The sequence below is a fragment of the Brachycentrus maculatus genome, unplaced genomic scaffold (genome assembly GCF_059751285.1).
Source record: "Brachycentrus maculatus isolate JH-2025_06_01 unplaced genomic scaffold, ASM5975128v1 h1tg000211l, whole genome shotgun sequence".
Lineage (NCBI taxonomy): Eukaryota > Metazoa > Arthropoda > Insecta > Trichoptera > Brachycentridae > Brachycentrus > Brachycentrus maculatus.
Genome location: NW_028280962.1, coordinates 442,054 through 454,971, shown reverse-complemented (window position 1 = coordinate 454,971; position 12,918 = coordinate 442,054). Strand labels below are relative to the sequence as shown.

Below are 12,918 nucleotides of genomic sequence, written 5' to 3'. Positions count from 1 at the left end.
AAATTCTGGTCATGGATGAAGATTAAATTGAATTTATTTTTATCTATGGATGGATGTTCAATAATGTGCAGAATGGTGAACGTTACAGTGTATTTAGTGATCACTTAAGCTAGACAATGTAAAGTTGTAAGCTCTGTGAACATCCGTATTACCTTTGTATAAAAAGATTATTCCTCTTTGTTTAGACACTTAATATATATTTTATAACTAAGAGGATGTAATTAATATTTGAAGCACTAATTTTGTGATTTTCCATTTTATAACATACAAAATAATTTTGTGACAATTAGTCTTGAGGAAGGATCTATTTGCTTCGAAAGTGGTCGACATTATAACAAAGTTATAAAGTACTTTTACAAAAAGTTGTAGCTTTATAACTACTGGGATTCGAATAACTAATATTTGGGTGCAAAGGACCCCTATAACAGCTATAAAAAATCTTAATACATTCTTGTCGAGAGGTTTTTTCATCAACCCCGACCCTAATTATACTCAGATAATCTGCCCCCCAATCCTTAGAATACTAATCACAAGTAATCACAAACCCAATTCTGATCTATACAATGTTTTTTGGCATGTCTCACGCTCTACCAAAAGTAAGCAAATAGTTTATGTATTAATTTTAAATCAAACACAGATTTTTTGAGTCTACTAAGTTGTATTTTATTAACAAAAAACATATGAAAAATTATATTGTGACAATTGTTTCGCCTTGTTAGAGCATTATCAAACGAATTTAACAAGGCGAAACAATTGTCACAATATAATTTTTTATGTGTTTTTTGTTAATAAAATACAACTTAGTAGACTCAAAAAATCTGTGTTTGATTTAAAATTAATACTTAAATTAAAATGGAGTTCTACAAATTAAACGCCAAATCAATAAATAAAGTAAGCAAATAGAACGCTTATAAGTGTTTCCTGCTCTCTACCAACAGTATTTTAAAGACGCTTTTAGGCGTTTCCTGCAAACAATATGTTAATAAGTCAGCATCATGAGGTTAAACAATATTAGTCAGTACTATTTTTGATTTGTTTGCTAAGGTTAATGGATAACTTATGTTTATATGTTTAACATGAGGTTATATTATATTTTTTATCACTATGATATTTTCACTGACTAATATTTTAGTTGGGTTTTTTTATATCTAGTCATCGGAAGTCCGTGAAAAGTGTGAGGGAATAATATTTATTAAAAATAGACACTACGTTGATATTTATAAAAATAGATTTTATATTAATATTTGTATAGCTATAAGTATGGCTCATCAATTTACTTTGTAAAAATATGTTTTTAAATTTATCTTCTTGCGTGTTTGATTTATTAATTTAGGAAATGTTTCAAAGTGAGTAATCGTGAAACAAAGTGACGCGTTTTAAATGAAAAAAAAACTAAAAATAATATAGGCGAGAGATAAAAGTAACTTACATATAAATGATTGATAAGTTTTTTGATAACTACATATTTCTAATAATGAGCCTCTTAGGCTCTCAAAAATAGTATTAAATTGAAGTATTTTTGCAAATAATAAAAACACAAATATCTCTTATTGAAAAAAAAGAAAAAAAAAGTCTTTCATCCTTAGCTCATTCATTCACAACGTCAATATCCCTTGAATAAGTTCCAATCTTCTTATTATTTATCTATATTATTTATATCCTACCACCGAGGTGCCTGCTGCTGCCTTAAGTTGATCGATCCATCGTGTGGGGAATCTTCCTCTCCCTCTCTTCTTCTCTAGGCTACCGATCACAACCGAACAAGGAATTTAATAAATAAATAATGAAAGCCATTTAAAAGATAAAAATCTAGTACATATAATTGTTTTTTGACATCTCATCAAAGATGAAGAAGAATATGGAAGTCTGGGCATATACAGGGATAACGACCATTATAGGCTGGTTTAAGTGATCACTTTACACACAGGTAACATTCACCAATTCTACCCACTATTAACAACCACATTACTCAATTTCTTAGAAATTCTATATATATGAACCAATTTTGAAACATTGTTCTTGAATCACTAGAACTTCACTAGAGACATCTGTTGGTGGGATGAAAAGAAGCTTTTTATTGAGCAGAAACTCTTTTATTAGTATGTGAGGTCTGAATCCTGGATTATAATCACATACATGAGAAACGCCAGAATCTTCTTCTTCTTCTTGTAGATCCTAGGGATCTGTTTGTGCCTCCGCATGTCGCTCTTGGAATGCTGACTCCCAGCTGTCTTTCCATCTTTTTGGAGGTCTGCCTGGGGGTCTGCGTCCTTCAGGGTTACCTTAAAAGGCAATATGTGGAAGTCTGTCATCTGACATTCTGTTTACATGATCATTCCAGTATCGCCTTTGTCGTCGTCCCCACCTCACGATATCCTCCGTCTTACACTGCTCCGGATGTTGGTATTTCTTACTCGGTCTCGCAATGATATTTGTAAATAGTCTACGCAACATCAGAATAATAATTGTCAATAGTTCATATAAATTTTGGATATGGATTATTCATGCTACAATATTACTCACTAAAACATTTATTCAAATATCTTGAGCTTCTCTTATCATTAGCACGATAAAATATCAAACAGGTTAATTTATTGAATAATCCAAATTGGATTATTCAATAAACGAGCATTATATAAACAAAGCTTTTATTCCGTTTTAAATAACAATAAAAAGTTATAAATTTCTTGAATTAAGGTCGTTAAAACTGGAGATTTATTATTGTGTTCCGTTTCTTATTATGAAACCGAGTGTTTTAAACGCTTCTAAACGCCATATATGTTTATAGGTGTGAATAATGGCTTACTGTTATTTTTCGGTTACCAGGTCATTGTGATTGTCAATCATGGGTAAATTGGCAAATTTTATGCATGTATAAAGTGAATACTTAAACCAGCCCATGGTCGTAAGCCCTCTAAATACCTAGACTTCTATTTTATTTATGTGTTCTTTTTTATTCGTTTTTTAAATGTTTAAACCTTTTGTCTGACGGTTTTTTCATTAACCCTGACCCTAATTATACTCCAAACAGTCTGCTTCCCGATCCTCAGTATAATAATCACAAGTTACTGCAAACCCAATTTCCATTTATACATTTTTTGGCGTTTCTCGCGCTCTTCCAAAAGTAAGCAAATAGAATACTTATTAGCGTCTTCTGGTCTCTACTAAGCGTTTCCTGCAAATAATGCCAGCCAATGCCAGCCAATGCCAGCCGCAAGCCTTGCAATACCCAGACTTCCGTACATTTTGTATAAAAACAAATTCACCACTTATGTTTAATAACTATATCATGTCAAGATTGTGTTCGATTTTTCTTTGAAAAGATAAATAAAGATAGTTAATTAGTTTCTGATAAATTCATGTTTAACGCCTTATGCGTACAAGCGTAAAAACATGAGCTAGTAATCTATTTTTGGTAGTGTATCATAATTAAGTGTGTGATTTTGTTCCCAGAACGACATACCTTGTACCTTGTACATATACACACTCCTATGTTTGCAAATTAGGCAATCACTCAACTCAAATTTGTCTTATCTTTTATCAATACCATAAATCCAAGGTGAAAATATTAAATAAGCATCCCATTTGAGTAATTTTCTGAATAATATTTAATATGCCTCAAGAATGAATAAGTTTCTATTGAATTATTTATAGATTTAGCATCAATGTTGTGAAATAACATGATGATTTCATTATAAAAAAACACTTATATAAGACCACTTTTGAGTTATAATTAAAATGTAACTTTGTTCTAAAATTACTATAAATATTTTATTATAACTTAATTAACTTAAAAGTTTAAATCAGTCTTGATAAAGAAGCGGTTAGCTTCGAAACCGGTAGACATTATAATTAAGCCATAATAAAATATTTATAGTGATTGAAAAAAAAAGTTACATTTTAATTATAAAATGGAAAATCACAAAGTTAGTGCTTCAAATATAAATTATACACTTTTGAGTTAATTTACATAAAAACTGTATTGTGTTTACATTAATAAACTCAAAAGTTATCTTTTTTTTAAAAAAAAAGAGGAATATTTGTGTTTTTATTATTTACTTAAATATTTAAATGTCATACTATTTCTGTGAGGCTAAGCGGCTCATTATTAGAAATAGGTATCAAATTGTGGTCGAGTGGGTTCGAACCGAGAAACTCTGACATGAGAGAGAGAGAGAGAGAGAGAGAGGGAAAGAGAGTAAGAGTCCGCGATACTAACCACGGGACAACAACCTAACAATCAAATTAACATCACGTCGACCCTATGCAGTGGACGCTGCGACGACGCAATGCAGCACATCTCACTAATGGGGCCTCACCCTTACCTGGAGTTTATATAGCTCACAACTTTCAAGAACGTCATAAATCAAAAATCGTCAATTTTCAGCTGGGCATGTTTCCAGAATGGCCGAAAAATGTACTATATCCTAGCAAAAGCGACATATTTTTAACTTTATATTTACCCGCTACAGGGCAGAAAGTGTTGTTTTTGCATTTTGAAGAAAAGGTATTGTTTAATAATTTTTTTATATATACTAAATATTTTTCAAATGGAGAAAAAACCTTCAGGTTTTACCTAAAAAGATCGGTTGTACAGTAAAAAGTTCAGTAAGTGGCTTGATATTTATTTTTAATACATTGAGTTTTTTGATTTATGACGTTCTTGAAAGGAGTGAGCGATATATGATTCGTTTTGTTAGGGGGTTGTTGTAGTTTCTTTACTATCAGTTGCATTTGTAGGTAGGTGGAAATGTCTGAACGCAACGGTCACTCGTTGGACATTTCGGAAATGGACCAGCTGGGCATGGAGCCCGTCCCGTACAGCGACCGCGCCTCCCGAGAGAAGGCCCGCGCCGTCCCAGTGCGCAGCGTCCACTCTGTCTCCTGGCGCTGGGCCGTCCTCGCTCTGCTGGTCGGCTGCCTGACCTACTACATCGTCCACCTCATCGATCACCACTTGCCACACGTGGTCACCGAATACGAAGTGGTAAGTAACAGTCTTCTAACTAACTAACTGACTAACAATCACACCGCTTCCGGCAGTAATTATTTGTATCATACTTCAGATATTATGCATGCATAATCTCTTTATATTATTTTTTGACATCTCATCAAAGATGAAGAAGAATATGGAAGTCTGGGCATTTACGGGGCTTACGACCGTCATAGGCTGGTTTGAGTGATCACTTTACACACGTGTAACATTCACCAATTCTACCCATTATTGACAACCACACTACTCAAATTCTTGGAAGTTCTATATATATGAACCAATTTAGAAACCTTGTTCATGAATCACTAAAACTTCACTAGAGACATCTATTGGTGAGATGTAAAGAAGCTTTTTACTAAGCAGAAACTCTTATATTAGTATGTGAGATCCGAATCCCGGATTATAATCACACACATGAGAAACGCCAGAAAATACCATTTTCATTTTTATTATTAAGCTTATAATTTGACCAGATAATTTATTTACAACATTTTGAGTGTGTCCAAATACTTGTTCACAAAATCTGGATTATCTCCAATACATTACATCTCACCAATAGATGTCTCTAGTGAAGTTTTAGTGATTCATGAACAAGGTTTCTAAATTGGTTCATATATATAGAACTTCCAAGAATTTGAGTAGTGTGGTTGTCAATAATGGGTAGAATTGGTGAATGTTACACGTGTGTAAAGTGATCACTCAAACCAGCCTATGACGGTCGTAAGCCCCGTAAATGCCCAGACTTCCATATTCTTCTTCATCTTTGATGAGATGTCAAAAAATAATATGAAAATAACTCCTGTATTTGGAGATAATCCAGATTTTGTGAACAAGTATTTGGACACACTCAAAATGTTGTACATAATCTCTTTCTTGAAGTTTAATTATTGAAATTTGTGAGTAAAAGAAATGTTCTATTTGATTAAGAGAGATTTTCTTCAATAAAAATTCACATAAACATTTTCTAATCTTGAAAAAGTAAAATGATCAACAAATGCAATGAGAACAATGCATAAAATTTGTTTCTAGAACCTAAGAAGTTTCACCTATAATGCGCTACAGTCTGCCGTATATTTTAGTTTGATTTCATTGGAATAGTTCTTAAATATAAGGGAAAAGAACTGGACAAAATGTCAATGATTACGTTTAGTGATTTCAACTCCGATGAAGCTCAACCATTGATAAGATTCTGGAACAAAGAGAACCATTGTCAGCAATCGGCCTGCAAGTAAAGGAGCATCCTTTCACCCCATTTTTTTAACAGACAGTACACATCCGTAATATGAGACTGTTAAACCATTTAAACATGTGGTTTTAAATAGATAACAAAATTTCTTGAATGTTTTTCGCAGATACTTTGCGGCACATTTTATAAACTTTATAAAATTAAACAACTTTGTTGTAACCACTTTTTTTATTTTGAAACCGGTTGGTTAAAGTGTACTAATAATAAAAAGTGGTTAAAACAAAGTTGTTTAATTTTATAAAGATAACAAAATATTATATCTTATTTTCATTCAAAATATTTTTTTATTATAAACCCTTATCCGCACCAAATGGTGCATAGGGCACTGCTTCATATAAACGCAGTGTTATCTTGATCGTTTACACATGAAGGAAAGGTGATCAGCCCTCCGCTTCAGGTACCAGTCCAGGGTAATATTAAATAAATATTACAGTGAAAAAATCACTTATATCTATTAAACCCCCCCTGGGAATCGAACCCAGGACCTCCAGAACGGTAGCCGAGCGTGCTGACTATTACACTACGGAGGCGGTCAAAATAAGTGGTTTTAGAGTTTAAATATCAAACATCCTGGTTCTTTGTCTAGATTAATGTGAACAATTCTAATGTATGATAATATTAAGGGGAATACTTCATAATATTTGACATTCTTAATGCATTAAGTTAAGACATTTAATACTTTTGATATCACTAGCTAGTCTACAATATTTAATCTGATGGAACATTTTAATCACTTATCAATTCACTCTGTTATTTTATAATATTTTTTATATACAGGTGTCCCATAATCCAATGCATTCTTTTTAAAGGGGTGTTAGGTAAGGTTAGGTTAGGTTATGTTAGGTTAGGGGAATACTTCATAATATTTGACACTCTAAATGCATTAAGTTAAGACATGTAATGCTTTTGATATCACTAGCTAGTCTACAATATTTAATCTGATGGAACATTTTAATCACTTATCAATTCACTCTGTTATTTTATATTTTTTTTTTATATACAGGTGTCCCATAATCCAACACATTATTTTTAAAGCGGTGTTAGGCCAGTTTATGACTCATCAAAAAATAAAAATATGACCTCAGTAAAAGTGCCTTAGTTTTCGAGATATTACCACTTTTATGAATTTTCCGAACATCTTCGCCTTAGATTAGTTTTTTAAATGTCACTTTTTCAAATTTTCGTATTTTAGGATTCTGATTTATGTAAAAAAAAAGTCTCGAATGCAAAGGGTTAATATTGATTTTTAAAAGTATTAAAGCAAATAAAATAATAAACAATGTTTTGAGTTTAAAAATAATAAACATTGCAACAAAATGTTAGTTATGAAAGTTTATAATCACACTGAGATTTTAGTTAACTAATTTTCATTGAAAAAAAACATAATTTTCATAGATTTTGTTGTTTCATAGATTTTAAATATTTTCATTGCTTCACGAGTGTTGTCAAATCAAACATATTACAAATGTGTGCTATCTATTTAATTTCTTTTCCATTTAGCCAGACTGAGCCACAGCAATGTGTGACAGCAGTTTTATATAATTTTAAAATTTAAAATGCATTTTTTTTCAGATGAACAAAACACACTTGTTCAGTGGCATCAGATCCAAAAACTCCCTCAAGAAGTTGACCAGTATGGGGCCTCGCGTCGTGGGAACTCCGGAGAACAGAGTGATGGCTCCGGCCATCATAACTGATGAACTGTCCCAAGCCAAACTCAAAGCTCACCCGTCCCAGTCTTTGCTGTTTGAGGTAAACTTTACTATCTTGTCTTGACTTGGATCTAATGGCTTATAGAGTACTGGGTCAATGTGACCCGCTGCTCCTTCATTGGGTAATAAAAGTGATTTTATTTGGATGGTTTAAAAGGTGTATAGGTTAAAACCTATAAATGGGATATAAAATTCGCAGAGTTGTTTACTATTTGAGGTAAATTCAATTAATTTTACAAACTGTACAATGCGTGGATTGCTTCTATCGTCTTATAAGGCTGTGAAATATGGCACCTTGTAAGGACCTAGAGCAGCCGTGTACTTAGCTTTGAGAATAGGTGTCTGCAAAGGATTTTCGGCATGCGGTGGTTTGACTTTGTGAGGAATGAAGAGATAAGGCGTAGGACGTAGCAAATCTTAGTCACAACTGTTTTCAAGAAAAGGCGATTCAGTTGGCTAGGCCATGTACTCCCCATGCCTCCCGAGAGCCCCCATCAAGCTTGACTCTTTTACAAGGCATCAGGTTCGCACATTCCAGGACGACCACTGCTGACAATTCGTTGGCAATTCTCGTCTAAACTTTGGGACACGGACCTGACATAGGAGGATGCAAAGAAGCTGAAAAACCTGGAGACAGTTTGTAGACTTCATATGCCCCACATAGGGAGCGGATATGGTTAAATAATACTATAATAATATAAAAGACTATATTGATCTATAGAATGCTACGTATTCCACTGACCGATATGGTCCGCAGTGCAAATGTGCTCCAAAGAGCAAGAGCGGGGAGACAGTTGCTGACTGACATCAAGGTCCGGAAGATGTCCTATCTGGGGCATGTGCTGAGAGCAGACAAGTACGAGCTATTGCACCTAATAGAAGGTCAACAAGGTGTGGGCGGAATACAGATTTCCTGCTGTCCGACAAGAATGTGTTAAAAATAAACAGTTGCAATGACTTTGAAAGTGCATGTGAATATAGAGTTTTGATTTTTATTGAAATGTACTCCTTATACAATATCAAAAATTTAATCTTATCTCTGGCAGATTATTGAACAAAAAAATGTAAGTACATTAAACCCGGTAACTTCTGTTTATATTATTGTAATAAAACCTCCATTCAGTGCGCTGTAATTTTATTTGACGCCTTTTGCGCGATTATAGTCATAAATTATTATGGATATCGGCATTTTTATCTGTGTATTTACCCTTTTTTAAAAGGCTTTTAGTGGCATTATAAAGAAGATCATTTTTCGATTGAATTTTTCACAATATATATTTGTTATCTCTCTAAAAATTGGTCTCAAATTCAAATTAATTTTTCAATATTCTGAATGTCTCTAAATCTTTGTTTACAAATCTGGGTTTTGTCCACTTAGGAGTTAATTATATTGATATCTCAAAATAGATGAGAAAAAATATGGATGTCTGGGTATTTATGGGGCTTACGACCTGTCAAAGGCTGGTTTAAGTTATCGCTTACACGTGTTACATTCTCCATTTTACCCCTGATTGAAATAATTACTCAACTCAACCATAGATGGTGCTGAGAACTAGCATGTGAAAGAAGGTGTCAATCGAATAATACATACAACCTCCGAAATATACTTAAACCAGCCCTAAAGTCGTACGCCCTGTTAAAACCTAGACTTTCATATTCTTTTTCATCTTTGTTGATATGTAATATCAAAATAAATAACTCCGAAGTGGAGGGAGATCTAGAGTTTATTAACAAAAATTTGCACCAACTTAAAATATTTTGAGTGATATGGTTTTCAATCATGGGTAGAAAAGTGAATGTTACAGTGTATAAACAGCCAATGACAATCATAAACACCCAGGAATCGATATTACTTCTTCTTCTTCTTTTTCTAGATCCTAAGGATCTGTTTGTGTCTCCGCTTGTAGCTCTTGGGATGTTGACTCCCAGCTGTCTTTCCACCTTTTTGGAGGCCTGCCTGGGGAACATCCATATTACCATTTCAATAAACTTCTTCACCTATATTGAGATAAAAAGTCTTGATGTTTGAGTTACTTCCCTCGGTTGTTTGAATATTACTGAAGTGAAAGATCATCTGTTCCATAATGCGTGATCACAAAAAGTCCTGATGTTTGTGTTATTTTCTTTTGCCCTTTGAAGCAGTGGTGAGGTTCAGCCGATTCGAACCGGTTCGTTGGAACAGGTGCCTACAATTTTTAGAGTTTGCCTAACTAGTCCTTAACGCTTTGTTGTCACACAATATTCCGATTGAGGTCATGTATCGGAGCATTACTCGGTCCGCCAGGTTGTATATATATTTGAACCTCACAAAGAGGAAAAACTATTGATTTGATAGGTCTCCCATTGGATACCTGGGACCCAGGTCCATCAGTACAAACTTGGTTAAGAAAATGTAACCACACAGCTGATGACACTGGGATTAAAAAAGGAAAATCAAAGCGTGTAAGACGACAACCAAAAGGCGATTTGGAAGTATTAAAATAAAACTGACTGAATTATTTTTTAGTTATTTTCTTTTATGTACTCTGTTTATTATTATTATTTTTTTAGTTATTTCATGTAGGATGTAGGTACCTTCTTTGTTACAGAGCTTGTATATATATTATGATTTATGTTGTACAACATTGTTTCATTACTTTTAACTGTCTTTTAAATCTATTTGAATATTACTGAAGTCAAAGATGGTCTGTTTCATAACACTTGATTACTAGTATGAATTTACTGATAATCAAATTTGACTTAAAAAGTATATGTGAATTTGATTTTTGTAGACGCAGCGGGGCAGCGGAGCTTATACTCTAGAATACGTCCCCCGATTCACAAACGTTTATGAGAACATTCAGAATGTGGTGGCCTTTCTGGAAGGAACTAGCAGCGAACACAGTATATTGGTCAACTGCCACTACGATTCCGTTCCCACTAGCGATGGTAAGTAATACAAATATTTGTTTGATAAGACCCCGTTGAACACCGTTTCAGTATTTTTTAGAATAGTTCCATTTATTTTTTTGTAAAATAAAACTACTTTGTTTTTAACCACTTTTTATTGGTACTTTTCTCTAAGGCACCGTGGCGTAGTTGGGTAGCTGTTCGACTGTGAAATTGGCATCGCGGGTTCGATTCCCGCCAATTACAAATTAAATTCTAATATGGAAAGATTTATTTTCAAATTGGTCTAGGTGTCTGTGATGCATTTTCACATTTACCTTCCCTATCCTTACTATCCTACCACAAAGCCTTAAAAAGTAGAGGCTTTGTGGGTTAATCCTTAAAAGAAAAAAACAAGTACCAAAGAGCATCTGCCCAAAATCATTCCAGAAAAGTTGCATTTATTTACTTACCTCGCTTATTAAGTACAAGGTTTATAGATCAATTAGTAGATTCCGGTTACTTCTAGCTAAAAGCGTTTTTTAATTTATTCTGTATTGGAAATAGGAGAGATAATCTAATGACTGTTTAACAGCTTGTGAATTTTACCATCTGGCATTCCGGTTTTGAAAAATAAAAGCGACTACAGCAGTTTAACGTGATCGAATTTACGCGCAATGTGTTTACGCACTGATCAAGAGTACCGATCCGAAGAAAGATTGGACAAAATCACAAGCCAATCATCGTTTTATCGCCGGACGGTAAAATTCCGTGTAGTGCACAAACGCCCTTTGAGTAGTACGCGGTAGAGCTAGGATTCCCCAAAATTATTCATAATTTTTCATTTTCATCGAAGGATGAAGGATGAAAGTAGACTGAATGCAGTCGAAATGCGATCTCTCAGAAGAATGTGCAACAAAACGATGTATGATAGATGTGCGAATAGTGAAATAAGGAAGGAATGCAAAGCTGAGATAAGCATTATCGATAAAATTAAGAAAGGGGTGTTGAGATGGTTTGGACATGTGGAACGAATGAGTGAGGAAAGAACGGTAAAACAAATTTATGAGGCGAATGTTAGTGGGAAAAGAAGCAGAGGAAGACCGAGAAAAACATGGCACGATCGAGTATGCCAAATACTTGAAAGTGGTCAGGTTAGGAGTCGTAACAATCGGCGGGTATGTATGAGGAGATGCATAAACGTGGAAGAGGCGAAGAATGTTTGCAAGGACAGAGTGGTGTGGCGCTCTATTCTCTCTGCCTACCCCTGCGGAGAAGCGGCGTGATGGTTAGTTAGTTTTTTAGTTATTTTTCATTTTAATAATTATTCAAAGGTCTGTTACGATACAGTTTAGTTTGATTGTGAGTTCTCATTTCATATTTTATGTAAACCAAGTAACTATCATTATGTTTCATATAGAACTGGAGGTTATCTATTGTTTTATATTTAATATTTTACAAAGTTATTTTTTATTGTCTAGGGGCTTCTGATGATGCGATATCTTGCGCCATAATGTTGGAGCTCGTGAGAGTTCTCACACAAGCTCCTGAACGTCTCAAGTATAATGTTATCTTCCTTTTTAATGGTGCTGAGGAAACTTCGCTGCAGGTAATACAATTCTACATAATTGTTTTATTTTTACATAGGCATAAATAAAATTCATACCTTCATGAAATATTTGAAAAATGTTGTCAAAATATAAGTTTAATAAGAAATTTAAATCATGCTTTTAAAATCTACTTGTATATAAAAATAATTCACAAAGAATCTTGTTAAAGGAGTCAAAATTATAGGATAAATACAACTTCCAAAATTTGTCAATTATGGGTGAATGGCGCATGATTATACTGCAGCGATTACTTGTCCACCTCCATAGTGTAATGGTCAGCACGCTCGGCTACCGTTCTGGAGGTCCAGGGTTCGATTCCCAGGGGGGGTCAAATAAATATAAGTGATTTTTTCACTCTAATATTTATTTAATACTACCCTGGACTGGTACTTGAAGCGGAGGGCTGATCACCTTTCCTTCATGTGTTTACGATCAAGATAACACTGCGTTTATATGATGCAGTGCCCTATGCACCATTGGGGTGCGGGT

General features: G+C 33.9%; 1 protein-coding gene across 1 annotated transcript in view; it reads left to right on the top strand.

Moving 5' to 3' along the window:
* Positions 1-12,918, top strand: part of LOC148307073 (endoplasmic reticulum metallopeptidase 1-like) — a 33,673-nt gene that overhangs the window by 747 nt on the left and 20,008 nt on the right. Inside the window, exons 2-5 of the mRNA XM_088263983.1 lie at positions 4,741-4,987; positions 7,812-7,991; positions 10,723-10,879; positions 12,301-12,428. Of these exons, the coding sequence (XP_088120109.1) occupies positions 4,751-4,987; positions 7,812-7,991; positions 10,723-10,879; positions 12,301-12,428 (702 nt within the window). The 5' untranslated portion in view covers positions 4,741-4,750. The remainder of the gene's footprint in view (positions 1-4,740; positions 4,988-7,811; positions 7,992-10,722; positions 10,880-12,300; positions 12,429-12,918) is intronic.